Source organism: Lepeophtheirus salmonis, chromosome 13 (assembly GCF_016086655.4).
Source record: "Lepeophtheirus salmonis chromosome 13, UVic_Lsal_1.4, whole genome shotgun sequence".
Lineage (NCBI taxonomy): Eukaryota > Metazoa > Arthropoda > Copepoda > Siphonostomatoida > Caligidae > Lepeophtheirus > Lepeophtheirus salmonis.
Window position 1 is genome coordinate 41,943,173 of NC_052143.2, and position 15,222 is coordinate 41,958,394.

Consider the following 15,222-nt stretch of genomic DNA (forward strand, 5'->3'; position numbering starts at 1 on the left):
TTATTGATAAATTTTGCAATATTAAAACGACAAATTAAGATTTTTGAAAGATTATCTTGCGGAAATTTTTGTCTTCGATCCATATTGGTAGTTTGAAACTTACTAAAAGACCGTTTAACGTCCACATTAGTAATTGTAGCAAATTTGAAGTGGGCGATATCTTCAGGAGTCATGCTAGAGAGAAGTATCTCATTATTATGACCACAGATTATAAGTCCAACCTTTTCTATAAATGGAAGATCAGGATTTCTGTGAATGAAGGAGGTTATTTTATTAACCTAATTTTAATATTATCAGCTGCTAAGAATGCCTTAGTTAAATTTTTATAAAGAATATGGAACTTTCCTTTATGAAATTTCGGTTTAAGGCAAATTCAATTTGCATTTGCGATTTTTTTTCATAAGTTGAAGGTTGTTTTGGTGCATGACGGTGAACATTTGTACTTGTAGGTTGCATTTTTTGTCAGCTTCGATTCTTTTTCACAAGAATGACACTAAATAGCTTTTAAGTCCACAGTGAGAACAAACAACTCAACTTCTTAAAAAATCTAAACTGGCAACCTCAACTTCTTAAAAATCTAAACTGGCAACCTTGTTAGAATCTCAGAAAATACGAGATACCGTCAAATATTTTTTAACTATGTTTGTACGTATTATGAGCGTTCTACGCGTTTTGAGGATGTTGCGATAATTTTGCTAAACTTCTTTAAGTAGGAATAATTTGTGGGCCACACGTAAACATTCGGCAGGTCGCAATGTTGCCTACGATCCGCAAGTTGGGCATCTCTACAATAGATTACCCAATTGTTTGCAATGAAATTGTATCTTAATCAAATCCTCAATGATCAAATGTCTTGCAATTAATTGTTCTAATAATGAAATTACTCACAATCATTTTCACTGATAATCTAAATGAAGTTATTTAATGAGTTAACATTGACCACTTATAGGAAATTGTATAGATTGCCCGGGCATTTTGCAGATTAATCGTAACATCTATATTAATTAAGCAAAGCTTGTTTGTAGGAATCAGGGAGTCCGCAGGGATGAGGGTTGTGCCCCCCTCCAAATGAAGGGATTTTTCAAATTAATTATGTTTTTAATCAAAAATAGGAAATAAATTTTTTCAGAGTTGAACCTTTCTTAAAGAAAACCTTACTGCCTGAACCAAGATCTGAAAAGTCCGTTTCAAAAAAGTTAAGAAATAACAATGGGTCTTGAACTCAATGTCCAAAAATTTTGCATAGGATCTCATTGCAATCGAGATAAATTTTTTTAATATTATAATGTTTCATTTTGCATTATATGTTTAAAATTTATGTTTCTCCAGAGGTTTCGTCACAAAATTCCTGCGGAGTTAATAAGCTCGGGAGTGTTCCGCCTGATGCCGGAGCTTGATCTTATCCTGGCTTCAATGCCCAAAAAGAAGGCTCAAGAACCATGAGGACCACCATGGACCAGGAGAGGCTCTCCTCCCTCACCCTCTTGAACATAGAGAGGGTCATGGTGGACAAGGTGCTCCATGAAGACATGGACAGTTTGATTGACACCTTTGCGTCAAGGAAAGAGAGGAAAAACTTCTTCTTCTAATCATGATAAAGAACACATGCAATTTTTTTCAAACACATCACCACGTATACATGCGAGTTAAGAACATCAAGACTTGTGAACATAATTTATTTTCTGTCGATGTAACCGTTTAATCTCGTTCATTATCTTCATCCGTTATTATTTTAAAAATATTTAAGGAGGCTTAAATTGTTTGACTTAATTGTTTAGTTCAAAATTTTTCTCTCATTCTTCCACCATGCATTTTATACTCCATATACTCCTTCCTTTATGAATAGGTCAGCATTGACTTTCCGTCTAGAATTTTATTTTTCCCAATGTTTGCCTGAAGAAAATAATGAGACAGTCCATTGGACGATATTCTTGCAAGATTTAATCTATGCTGTAGCATTTGCCCTGTTTAAATATCCCACGTTCACCACTGAAAATCAACCGTTCACCCTTGTAAAGCGGACCGAAAAATCTTCCTGATATACGGTACTGTATTCATAGTGCTCAAATTATATCCATAAGAGGCTGGTCCGAAAAGTTTCCGACCTCAACGTGAAGATGGCAGCTCTCGTATAAAAGTTGATATGAAATTCTGAATTTTTATTTTTCAATATAGGATCATCAATATAACTCTTTATAAGTCTCCGGCGATGCTCACATCAATGTAATTTCGGTGGGAGAAGTGTGTAGGGTTACTAGGAGACTGTTGAAAAATAAAATCAGATTTTTTTCTCACAAAAACACACATCAACTCATACCTTCGCTTACAGGTTTCTAGTATTATATGTCGTAGCTATTCATCACCCAGATAGCTATCTAGAGACTAAAGTATTAATCCGTCGTAGGGATGATTAGTTATGTTATTGAAGGAAAATAATTGAATACGCTTATCCCTACGTAAAGACATCTTTATGTCCTTGATTCCTAAGTGGTAAGTAAGACTAAAAGATTTATTTGGGTAGATATCTTCGATATTTTTTAGCCATCCCTTGCCTGTTCGAGCTTCAAAATAATAAATTAAAATGTATCAATGATTCGTGCTAATATTGTATCTATTTGATATGGTAAGGAAAACTGTTTTATTATTCCTTGGATATGTATATCGGAATGTATTTGGAAGTTGGGGCCAAATTATATAATGTTGGCTTTTTTGACATAATGTTTTTATTTTTATTTTTTTAAATGAAAAAATTGACAAAGAACTTAATTTTGAGAAGAAACAAAAAATGTTTTAAATTTTTTAAGAGTTAAGAAGATTAGCCTATACTTCTTTAGTATTCTTATCAAAAATAATTGTAAAATAGTAGAATATAAAAGAATTTTATTTCGACGTATTAAAGGAAATAGTTCGATCAATTTGATCAAGGATCATATTTAAACCGACAACGTCGACCATTTCTTTAATTGGAGGTCCTTGTGTTTCCCCACATAACACTTTTCTTATGAACTTCATAACTTCTGAATATTTCATATTATTATTTTTCGCCAAAGTTTTTAATCTAGATGAAAAATCCACCGTTTCTATCATTATTATATTTTTGACATCCTTTAATATTTGAAGCTCTTTAGAATCTAGATGACAAATATATTTTGGAGGAAACCAAGCAAATGATACAGATTTTGTTAAAGATAGATCATAGAGAGTATTAATGCGATTCCAAGACCATTCCATAAGCTTAACAAAGTGTTCTTCTTTCATTGTTTCTAGTTCCGGATACAACGTTTTTATCGAAGTAAATAATTCATTTGGATCATTATCGAACTTAGATTTTATAAAAAATCGATTCAAAGTGTTTAACTTCTCTTTTTCAATTCTGCTTGAAACCGTCGATATTCTGGTAGGATTAAATTTATGTAGCAAATCACTTAATAAATAAACTTTTTCACAGGAATGATCACGATAGTCGAAGCCTCCACCGACTGTTGAAAGAAAATTTAAAATGGCATCAGAGAAATATCCATTGTCCTAAGTGAATAAATAACATAGAAATAGATGCATAATAAAGATTAACGATCCATTTAATACTTTGTAGTACTTGACATCAATGTCTTTTTGGCGTTTTGAGAGTTTACTACCATCCGAATTAACAATCAAAGGCAGATGTGCGTATATTGGTGGTTTCCATTCGAATGCTTCGTATAGCATTATATGTTTAGGAGTAGAGACCTGCCATTCCACTCCTCGAAAAACGTGAGTGATTTTCATCAAATGGTCATCTATGACGTTAGCAAAATGGTACGTTGGAAAGCCATCACTTTTCATAATTATTGGATCACCTTCGAATTCATAGACATCATGATTCGTATGACCATAAATCAAGTCCTTATCCCAAAGGATAAATAGAGAAAATAATAAATAGTTTCAAATTGTCATAAAAAACATTTATTCATCACATACATTATACCCTTCTTTGAAAGGTCTGAGTTTGAAGCGAATCGTGAAAGGGACTCCTTGTCCCAATTTGTCTTGAATTTCTTGCTGTGATAAATGAAGACATCTCCTATCATACTTATTAGGTCTTTTGGAGCGATTTGCATCTTTTTTCATTAAGGCAAGACGTTTTCCTGAGCAAAAACATCTGTAGGCAGATCCACTCTCTAAAAGCTTTTCCGAGTACTGTTTGTAAATATGGGTTCTCTGACTTTGTTCATAAGGGCCAAACTGCCCCCCTTTGGTAGGACTCTCGTCTGGTGAAAGTCCGGACCATTCTAACATTTGTTCAATTTCCTTAGAAGCCCCTGGTACAAATCTCTGTTGATCCGTATCTTCCAGTCGGAGAATGAAAGCACCTTTTTCCTTTTTAGCAAAAAGATAATTGTAAAATGCCGTTCTCAATCCTCCTAAATGTAAACTACCCGTTGGACTTGGAGCAAACCGTACTCTCGTTGACATAGATCGGAAAATATAATGTGGAAATAATATGCGCATCTAAAAGAAGAACATAAATTAAGAAGTAAAGGTACTGATGAGAGTAGAAACTCAAATATTGTAAAAAAAATATTTATTATCTTCATATACCATCTTTAATTGAGACATAACAAAACTATTAGTATAAAATTTAGATATTAGTAAACTTAGATAGGATTGTAATGGGGGGTACACCAACAAACGTAATGTTGATTAAAATCACGAGTAATAAGGCATAGGGGCAATAGTCTGAATACCTTTTTACCCAGGAAATGTCTTAAAATACAGTGATAAGAGCAAAGACTGCATAAAGAAGTGAGCAGGGATACGCAACGAGGACTTGTTGGTGTTCCATTCTGAACGCTAAGACAAATAAGTTGGAAGCAGAGACGGCACACCAAAGTACAAATCCTCCAGTGATCACATTTCCCACCAACCCTTGAAGTGAAAATAAAACACTCATCCCACTAAGCATGACAATGGGGAGAACGCAATAGCCCAAAATGCTAACAATAACGGTAAAGGAAACGTGGGAGCTCATCATGGAAATGAGGCCGTACATGGCGGCACAGCCCATGAACCCGATTCCATAGATGTAATTGAAATGCACTTTCCCACAGAGTAGAAGAAAGGAGCCGAAGGCCAAGCAAAAGACCAAAGGCCCCGCTAGGTCAGAGTCTCCTGCTACGTCAGGGTGAGTGGCGTGGAAGGGGTTCAACACTGCGTACGTCTTTTGCATTATGTGCTCCACATTAATCCCCAGCTCTTCCAAAAGAGGAGCTTCGTTTGCGAATTCGTCCTCCTCCGCTGCTGGACCTGCAACAAAAACACACAACACATTAACCACTTCACCAAGAGGATCTCATCTTTCCTCTTCCGTACCTGGTGTCATGTAATTTTGGGATACAAGATCCTTGCCAGGTTGTCCGTATCCATCATAGAAATCCCCCGTATACCCGCCGCCACCGCCGCCATAGGAATTCCCCCATTGATCAGACATCTTCCTGCTTGGATCTCAAAAGCGAATGATACGACGAAGTCGACGAGTGACGACTTGTACTGGAGTTGTGAGGGAATCAAGTGACGTCATCACTTGTCTCAAAACATTGAATAATCCTTACCTAGGGGTCGAACACTGGAGATGAAATTAACAATATAAAAATATTCTTTTTTTAGGGTAACCCTCTTATTCTGACTGAAGTGCAAAAGAATGTTCTCATTTTCTGTGTTTTCACTTGACGTAAGCAAGGCGTTGCATGCTATTCATTTGGAGGGGGGCTTAGCCCCAATAATTATCAACACCGTAATATAATGACTAAATATATTACTAATTTTAATAAAAATTACTACAATATCATTAATCTATAGCACATTATAAAGTTCAAATGCCCTGAGTTAAATTAAACATAAATACATACTAACCATATAATTTTAATAGATCCAAATGAAATAATAGTATCAATTAATAGTTGCTAATTAAAATGAAACATATTAAAATTAAATAATGCATTTTTGGACAGAGAAATTAGCACTTGTACAATGTGCTTATACAAGTTGTAAGATCCAATTGGAAAATAAATCACAAATCACTAACCGATTGTCCTAATATTAAGACAAAGGTTATTCATAAACATTGCCAAGTTCGTGTTAAGATGCACGCAAAACTTTCTCGAAAGAGACTAACAGAGATAGGAGGAATAAGGAACCATGTTGGGTCTAGTAAAAGTCCAAGTATGCATGAAATTTAATTATAATTTGTTGCGTCTTGACGAGGGAGAGACACAATCTTATTTATAATAGGAGAGATCCAGGATGACCGGGAGAGATGAGAGGAAGAATGACGCGGAGGAATGATACTACACACTGTTTATATGTTCATGTGTATTCCAAATATACTCTAATATATTTACAAAAGACAACACGTAAACACAGTACTTACATAGACGAATATACAAGAAGATAAAAACATGTTAGGAAATATTAAATACATAACATAATTAATCATTTAAATGTATTAATTCCTAACAATATTATTTAAGTTTATAGTGCAAAATTCAATTTAGTATTTATAAAGTTAGTTCTGTTTTTCTTTACAGCTTTATTTTTAATTTTTTAAATTAAATTTTTATTTGACTTCTTTCATAAAGATAATGAAACAAAATATTAACAACTATTCTATAAAAAATAGCCATTTTAAATCACGAATCATGAGAGAATTACAATTATATACATAGGTATCAGCCGGTGCAATAGAAGGCCTTATTTCTTTCCCGTATATTTTTTGTCTATCCGCTCTTTCAATAAATTATTTGCACTCCCGTCAAGCACAAAAAAGAGCGCGTTCCATATTGACTTAATGGAATTGAGTGTTGAGTGCTCGCAGGGCTCGCAGCTTACGAAGAAACAAACAGTCTTAGCTCCATTTAACACCTAGTACATAACAACCAGCCTTCCCCTTGTTCAATCATCTGTCAACACTGTTACTGTCTCTTCAGAGTTGAGTCTTTTGTGACCGTCGACTCACACTCACTTGCAAGTACGAGCTACCGACAGACTATTGACTTGAACTTGGTTCTTGTATTTCTTCACTTCCCACTTCTGGATTCCCTCTCTCTCTCTGCTCCAGGAGGCCATTGCCATTGGGTCCTTCTCCTTAAGGGATTGTGGGAGACAAAGAATCCATTTGCTACACAAGAAACATGCGAATTCAGGATGAATGAAAGGGGAAGGAAGCCGAATGAGATCACTGGAGTTGAAGTAGTGGAGCCTTCAAGGACCTATCACAAAGTAATTGGGAGTCTCTACTCTGTGGCTCTTGTGGGAATCGCTCTTGTCTTGAGATCCGTCTCCGTAAGGATAACTGCGTAGAAATGCATTTCCTCTATTGAGGAGAAGGTGGAGCAGCTCAAGGGGGAGTTGGCGCAGGGAGGAAGGGAAGTGCTCATGACGTAAGATCAGTTGAGGCCATGACATGACGTCATTCTCTTCCTACTCCTTCCAATCAATCAATCAATCAATGAATCCGAGGGACAAGTCTCACTTCAATTCCTGCTCTCCTTCATCTTCTCCTCACACTTTCCCCATTTATCTCTCTGCATCACAACTCTATTTAATTATGTCATTTTATATTCTAAGAGATCTTGCATCGACATGCCCACCCATAGATTTCATTTAGAGTCAGCCTCACTCAGTCCATGTCTGGAAAGGATAATTTTGCTCTGATACCCTTAGCATTCCTTGGCATAGTTGCAACCTTCTTACTTATTTCCCCAAGGCTTCCTTACGAGCTGATGACGTTCTTTTACAATCTTCCCATCAAGAGTATTGATAGATTTTGACATTTCCTTTCTTGTCCAAAAATTATAATAATTATTATTATTTCATTCATTCCTGATTTAATGATTAATGTATCCTTTTCCCATTTACCTTTATCGATGATTTCAGATCAACGACCATTTTCAGTATTTCACATTTTATTTTTCACAATGCAACCCTAATTTCAAATCCCAGACCTCTCATCTGAGTAGCCAATTTACACTGAAATGACCTCCATTCCGTCCCGTCTAGAATCCTTAACTTTACCTCTTTTTCAGTTGACTCGCTTTGCAAAGCCTCAAGACTTTTCCTCATCTATTCTCAAGAAGGAAAAATTCCTTCGCTTTCGTGTTCATTCCAGAGTTGTCCTTCAAAATCACAATTCATTCTGTAAGTAAATTGTTTTTTGTTTTTTTTTCATTGATGGATATTTTATTTTCTCTTAGATAGTGTTTTTTTGGAAGGATATCATCGACCTAGACTTTGCTTACTGAGGGACACTTCGCATTCTAAGATTAGAATTAAATTAGCAAATATTATAGCTCCTAAAGAATTTGAATACGCATTGTCTCCGAAATACGAAACACTCTTCCTATCAGTTCAACCCATTCAAATACAATCCGATCACATTGAAGCTATCGTATTACGTAAAAAAGTAGATACATTGTTTCTTTCTTTCAAAATGGAGCTACTATAATTATTTTTTTTATTTTGCAGTACTTCTTGAAAAACTATCCAGCATTTGAATTGACTCAAAAAGGGATAACGTCTGTCGAACCCTTCAACTTTCAATTGAAGCATTTGAAATCTTATACAAAGTATTATTCTAAACTACTGAAGGCCGAGAAAAAAGCCGCAGATAATAGGATTGGATTGTGGAAATGATGAAACTATAGGAAAAATGTGGATCTTGATTGTTATATTTTTTTTCTTAATATCCCTGGGCTTCTCGGGGGTACTGGGAATTTTACTCATATCGCTGAGTGCATTCATTGGCATTTTTCTTCTATTATATCTGGTTTCTCGCTTTCAACGGACCAAGTTCTATTTAAACTCTTGGGACTCTGCTTTTAATCCTGAGACACGTCGTTCAAAGAAAAGTGACTTTGTCAATATGCGAATTAGTGGTCATCCAGATATTGATACTATTCTGAGTGAGATCATTCATTTTGTTTTCCGTGATCATATCCATTCTTGGCATTCTCAATTGACATATTCTAGAGCCTTTTCCATGTCTCTGAGTAAAACTGTGAGCTGTCTCTTGAAATCCTTATCAACACAAGTTCAGAAAGTGGATTGGATACCCTATTTGACAACAAAGCTAGTTGACGATGTTGCTTCTCATGTGAGATTGTTTAAAAAGGCTCGACGATTAATGAAAAAGGAAAGATGTAGCGATGAAAATAATAAATTACCTGATTTAGAGACAATTTTCTTTGATGCTGAAGCCACAATGGAAGGGAATATTTGTCGAGATTTAGTATGCACCATACACCAAGAAGAAAATTATTTTCTTCAAGATATTGCTGAATTAGTTCTTTTTTTACTCTTACCTCCCGTAAGTCATTTATTCACTTATACTTATTTTGTCTTTTGAATCTTACGTTGATATTCTATAGGAAGATTTTGGGACTAGTTCCTTCAGAATGTTAACAAGGGAATTATTGGTCAACGTCGTTTTTAAGCCCACTTTTGATTTAATCAGTGATCCCGATTTTATTAATCAGACGATAATCCGTCTATATAAAAACTATACAATTAAGCCTGATATTTTTTTCTCTAACCATTCGTTACTCTGAAAGTCTTGAAGAACTACAAGCTGTTCGGTGAATATTTATCTTTTTTTTAAATTGCACTTTTGCATTCAATATTTATATATGCACAGAGTCATTAATTAGAAAAATATACGTAATTATGTATATTTCTATAAAAGTTACATATTATTTCAGTGAAAATGTTGTGAAAGAAATTAATTATCTCCGTTCGAATGATTCAAAAGGAGAGATGGACTCATCTCTTAAACAGCAATTGAGTTCTCTTCTTTACATAAGAAAAAATATTGACACTCGTATTCATCGCCTTCAATCAGGTAGCCTTGAATCTGATTCTGTTGGATTTTTAAATGTCATTGACTGGAAGGATAAAATCGGGACAGGTCTGAATCTGTTTGATTTGCCCCTTGAAGGTAAAATGATTTTAAAATAAATATTATGTCAATGATTATTGTATTCTTTGCCTCTCATTTAGTGATAGTGAAAAACAACATAGCTTTAAGTTATTTTATCGATTACATGTCAAGCTTAGGATGTCAATCCTACTTGTTTTTCTACCTCAATGTGGAAGGTTGGAAAGTTTCTGCTGAGCAAAGACTACAGGTAATTAATTACCTTATTCCAATTTTACATGTTTGTTATCATATAGATTTCATTACATCTTTTTATATTCTTAGGCAATAGCACTCCAAGATCTTAACTCCCCTTCCAATACCAACCAGGATAAAGATGTAGTTTTTGAAAATATGAGAGAATCAGCTCATTCTATATATGAAGAGTATTTATCAGAAAAATCTAATCCTCGTCTTCGAATTGATGATACGATCATTAAGAAGTTACTTTTCAGAATTAGAACACAGCCTCCAGATCCTGAATGGTTTGAAGAAACACAAATTGCGGTCTATGACAAATTAAGAAGCGATGAACGTTTTTTAGAATCTTTCAAAAAAACTTTGGGGTATGTCAAGTTGTTGGCCGAGTTGGATTTGCTGAGAGATAAAGTCGAAGATGATGAGGAAGAAGAGTCAGAATATCTTGTATATGATTCTGCCAGTTTAGGATCTTATAACGATGAGTTCAATGAAACGGGTTATCAATCCCTATCCATAACAAGTAACCAATCCGATGAATGTCACAGTAGAAATTCATCTCCTGGGGGAAAGTCTCACAAAAGAGTGGGAAGTGGTAGTAGTATTCGTATTGCCAAGAAAAATCATAGTCGAAATGCATCGCAAGGGAGCTTATCAAGCATTGGTGAATATGTCATGAGCTCAAATAATAACAACAACTGTAATAACGATGTAGGAAAGTATTCCAGTACACTTTCTTACAACCTTAGAAACAACAGTCATTCTTCATTGTGCAGTAGTAATGAAAGTTTACAGATTGTGCTCTCTGCAGAAGTATTGGAATACAGCATTGTTAAAGATTCTGGTAAAACATATGCCATTTACACTGTTTTGGTCAAAAGCCGAAACTTTAAAGGAGAAGAAGAAATATGGCACGTGTATAGGAGATATTCTGATTTTTATGCCCTTCATGAAAAAGTCTCTGGCGCATTTCCCACTTTAAATAAAATCAAATTTCCTTCAAAAAAGACATTTGGTAATATGGAAAAGAAAAATTTAGAGAATCGTCTTACAATGCTTAATCATTATATTCGAGAACTACTCCTTACTGAAAATCTTCAAGAATTTCCAGGGTTACTTGATCTGATCCGTAAGTTCTTAGATCAAGCTGGGTATGAAAAGGAAAGAATGGAAGCTTCTACGAATGTCACAAAAGTGATTGTCAATCCAATAAAAAACTCTGTCAAATCTGTGTCGAAAACAGTCACTGCTGTACCTAGTAATTTATTAAACTCTGTTGATACGTTTATGGATGGTTTTACTCGAGCTTTACTACAAAATAAATCCGATAACTTTGATGCAAAAGTTAGTGCTTCAATTGATGCCGATACTACAGATAATATCCCTCTTCGTATTCTTCTCTTGTTTATGGACGAGGTATTTGATTTACAGGACCGCAACCAATGGCTGAGACGACAAATTGTAACTGTGTTAAGACAAATCATAAAAAGCATGTTTGGAGATATTGTAAATCGAAGAATCATTGACTACTTTGCTCAAATTACTTCCCCTGGGAAAATTGCAGAATATTTATTATCTTTAAAGGATTCATTTTGGCCAAAAGGAGTTCCTGTAGCATCCAGAGCACCAAGGGATGAAAGTACAAAAATGCGAACTAGATTCGCTGCCAAGTCTGCACTATTTTCATCTTTGAGCGATGATCTTCGACGGGTTATTGGGTCAGAAACTTCTCGTACAGGGATTTTAACCCTCTTTGATATGATTCAGCACCCCATATTAAATAAAAGACTTGTTTTTGTTGCATTTGAAGGCATATTAAAAACCTTATTTGATGAACAAAATTTCTCAGACTTATTCTATAAACTTCATTCTAGATCCAGTCGCGTCAAAAATGAACTTAAAAACTCTCAGAGAATGCAAATTAATGTCAGGAGATGAAAAAAAAAAAAAAATGAACAGATTTTTGTGATAACTACCCCCTTTTTTATTATTATGTATTAGTATAGAATGTTATAATTGAAAACGATGAATTGTACAGAGTTTGCTTACTGATTCAGATAATAATTCAAAGGTAAAAAACAATGAAGAACGAAAGATACTCTAGTCATCTCATCATCAGTGCAATGTGACTACATAGACCCACTATACAAATCCACAGAAAATCTTTTATTATCCTTTATACCTATTCTTTACTGTTGCTCTTCTTTTTTTCTCACTGAAGTAGTTCCTTTTCTCCTTCAAATAATAGAGAACGAAATTGATTTATTTAAATATAATTGCTTTATAAATGAATTAATCGCACTAAAATTTTGTTCCTTTGATTTGAGGTTATTATTATTATTATTATTTTACTTGCATTTACATACATATTATATGCAAGTAAACTCTGTCTTTGTGATATGTATTATTTATACAGAAAAAGAAAGAAAGAAATGTTTATATCTACCTATATATTTGTTAAACTCATCATTGAAAATAAATGAATTTATTTACTAAGGATCAATAATCCATTTGAATTTTTTTAATAATAGTATCTGTGTAGTATTCGTGAAGGAGTTCACAAGTCGTTCAGCATATACAAAGAAAAACGATTCACTCGACTTGGTTCCCTTTCTGGAGCTCTACATAGCTGCCTCACATATTTCAAAGAGATGCAAGAGAGGACAAACTTCAACAATCTTCCATCTAAAGAATTTAGTAAGTTCTTACTGAGAGAGATGTGTAGAGAGGGAGCAAAAATATTAATGATGTACACAATCTTCATAGCGAACAAATATTGCCAATTATCAAAATTCTAGGAGATTGGGATTATATAGGAATAAATCTTGTGTATATTTTGTGTAATAAAAGCGATATTGTTAATATTTTAACATCGTTCTTTGTTTATGTTTATACATGTAAACAGGGGTGTTGTTAGATTTTTTTTTTTTTTGGGGGGCTTAGCCCCAAAAATTATCAACACTGTAATACTTATATTTAAATATATTTATATGGTATACCTTTTTTTTTTTTTGGGGGATCCCTACTATAATGGGGCTAACGACGAACCTTCATGGAAATATTTAATTTGTTTTTTATCTATAATTAAAATTTCGAATCTTATTGTGTAATTCCTATTATAATTGCTAAAATACGGGTAACTTCTTCATCGTAGTGTGTCTCAAAATTGAGTTATAAAAGGTTAATTTCCCCCAAATGTATGTACTAAAGTTGAATTTAGGCATTCTAAAATGTGTCTTGAAGCATTTTACATCTTAAAGTACATCAGATTTTTTTTTTTTTTTAGATTGGGTATTTACCCATTATAGAAGCTGAGATATAGAGTAAACTTTATTGCGAGTAAAAAAAAGGTAGTCGTTTGCATAAATTGGTCTTGCTCACCTTGGTTACGAGGCCAATGCCATTTTTTGGGTCATAATATGTATAGGTAGGTTATTTGGAAGCTTAAAAACTCAGCCTAAGTTAAAACCTAGAAAACTATAAAATGATCCTTCATACAGTATTAGGGACAAATATCGGTATTATATCGAAGTTGGCAAATAAATTTGAGTTAGAATTGATCACATTGATTTCCTTTATTTAGATTACACATCTTTCTATGCGTGGGATATCGTTAGGATTTCCACGACTTATCTCATTTCTCTGCCTCCGTGATAGTCTTGGAAGCTTCTTTGGAGAAAATAAATTACAGCAAAGGTAATTTATTAATTAAAATAGAGTAATTCTGTTAAATAGTTAATCTGAACTATAGGAGAGACATTAAATTGATCGATATTAAAGGTAATACAAAATCCCTCTGAGTACTCGAAACAGGAGTTGTAATTAACATCGTTTAGACGAGGAGCAAATATAATTTGTAATTATGTCAAGAACAGGCTGGGAATATCTTGCTCTGAATAAAGGCTTTCAGAAGCCACGCTCTCAGACTTCCCAGGTGAATATCCGAGGGAAATTGAGATAGGGAATCTCTCAGGATTTGGAAGCAGTGAACCAGGTCTATTGAGTTCCATAAGTGGGAGATAAGGTTCAATGGCCTTCTGGTGCCCTTCCAGAGAGGGGTTACGATGATAGCTGGACAGCTCGTTGTCGAGGACCACAATCTCAAGATGACTTTTCCACAAACCACTTGCAATTTCATATTAAGACAACAATTAAAAGAACAGTGTACCTTGTCAATCTCTGGAGAGTTTTAGATTCAATGAAGCCCACAAGTGTTTTATCGAAAAATAACTTTCTCAGCATCAAGGCTGTACTACAGCACGAATATAAGAATCTGAAAATTATCTGAGTAGTCAGTATTCCAAAAAAATAAATATATATAATTATTTTTTTTTAATAATTTGAACTAGAATGGGCACCCTGTAGGGAAAAAAACCTTGGCATAAAATGAAATTGAGTTATGTATCTCAATTTTTCCAAAGTGATATTAGATTATGCATTTTTACGTTTTTGTTAGCTCGAACTTGATCTCTTAAAGTTTAATGGACTCTCACTGTGACTATACATCATCTTTGTACCAAGTTTGATCAAAGTCGATCTGTATCTTATGCCGTAATCCTGGTAACTAACTAATAGAAAAAAAACATAACTCATAATTCAACTTTGTTGCGGAAGTAATCAATTAAATATCTACTTATTTAATAGTTATTCATAACTGATATATTTCTTATAACAAATTATAACCCATCAAGTTTTAGTTTGAATAATGTTGTAATATATTTTTTATTTTCTAAAAAAACAACATTGATATTTTATAATTTACCATGGATTTGAAGTTATTAAAGTTTAATTTTTTAACCGTAGAAGGTGATGATGTTCTATGCATAAGAAAATAAACATTCAACCATAAATCAATAAAATATACCATTTTTTATATCCCCCTTATTTTTCCCTTAAACGAATGCTATTTTTTTTTTTAAATATCGATTTCAGTAACGGTATTAAGAGAACAATCGATATTAATATCGATACTAAAATGCACAATATTTTAACATCACCTAGAAGTATCTTTTGAAAGATATATTTGAGTCGGCAAAGTGTCCGCTCAGGAAAGGATATTTGACAAAGTGGCTTTCGAC

The 15,222-nt window shown here is 33.9% G+C and overlaps 3 protein-coding genes and 1 long non-coding RNA gene across 4 annotated transcripts; 1 reads left to right on the forward strand and 3 right to left on the reverse strand.

Annotated features, from left to right (window-relative positions):
- Positions 1-2,705: 2,705 nt before the first annotated feature.
- GluRS-m (putative glutamate--tRNA ligase, mitochondrial) lies at positions 2,706-4,488 on the reverse strand. Its single transcript, XM_040723248.2, has 3 exons — positions 3,958-4,488; positions 3,586-3,882; positions 2,706-3,525 (listed from the first exon to the last, which is right to left on the reverse strand). Exons 1-3 carry the CDS (start codon positions 4,486-4,488, stop codon positions 2,881-2,883), a joined length of 1,473 nt encoding a protein of 490 aa, XP_040579182.1. The 3' UTR covers positions 2,706-2,880.
- Positions 4,489-4,544: 56 nt separating this feature from the next.
- Positions 4,545-5,570, reverse strand: Yip1d1 (Yip1 domain-containing 1). The gene is made up of 2 exons (XM_040723249.2): positions 5,350-5,570; positions 4,545-5,283 (listed from the first exon to the last, which is right to left on the reverse strand). Exons 1-2 carry the CDS (start codon positions 5,465-5,467, stop codon positions 4,745-4,747), a joined length of 657 nt encoding a protein of 218 aa, XP_040579183.1. The 5' UTR covers positions 5,468-5,570; the 3' UTR covers positions 4,545-4,744.
- Positions 5,571-6,872: 1,302 nt separating this feature from the next.
- On the forward strand, positions 6,873-12,650 carry LOC121127450 (sorting nexin-13). The gene is given in 9 exon segments (XM_071893060.1): positions 6,873-7,317; positions 8,061-8,172; positions 8,229-8,437; positions 8,500-9,340; positions 9,402-9,563; positions 9,565-9,608; positions 9,732-9,967; positions 10,030-10,157; positions 10,232-12,650. Coding segments are annotated over 6 exon segments (3,078 nt in total). The 5' UTR covers positions 6,873-7,317; positions 8,061-8,172; positions 8,229-8,437; positions 8,500-8,683; the 3' UTR covers positions 12,083-12,650.
- LOC139907080 (uncharacterized) lies at positions 7,528-8,026 on the reverse strand. Its single transcript, XR_011783400.1, has 3 exons — positions 7,894-8,026; positions 7,729-7,815; positions 7,528-7,665 (listed from the first exon to the last, which is right to left on the reverse strand). It is a non-coding gene; the product is annotated as an uncharacterized lncRNA (long non-coding RNA).
- Positions 12,651-15,222: the final 2,572 nt, after the last annotated feature.

Bases quoted from the DNA above. Each gene is read 5' to 3' on its own strand.
- GluRS-m (XM_040723248.2), bottom strand. From the start codon at position 4,488: ATGCGCATATTATTTCCACATTATATTTTCCGATCTATGTCAACGAGA. The intron at 3,883-3,957 runs GTATGTGATGAA...CTTTGGGATAAG, and splicing joins CTTTCAAAGAAGGGTATAAT to GACTTGATTTATGGTCATAC. The intron at 3,526-3,585 runs GTATTAAATGGA...TTATTCACTTAG, and splicing joins TTGATGTCAAGTACTACAAA to GACAATGGATATTTCTCTGA.
- Yip1d1 (XM_040723249.2), bottom strand. From the start codon at position 5,467: ATGTCTGATCAATGGGGGAATTCCTATGGCGGCGGTGGCGGCGGGTAT. The intron at 5,284-5,349 runs GTACGGAAGAGG...TTTTTGTTGCAG, and splicing joins CCAAAATTACATGACACCAG to GTCCAGCAGCGGAGGAGGAC.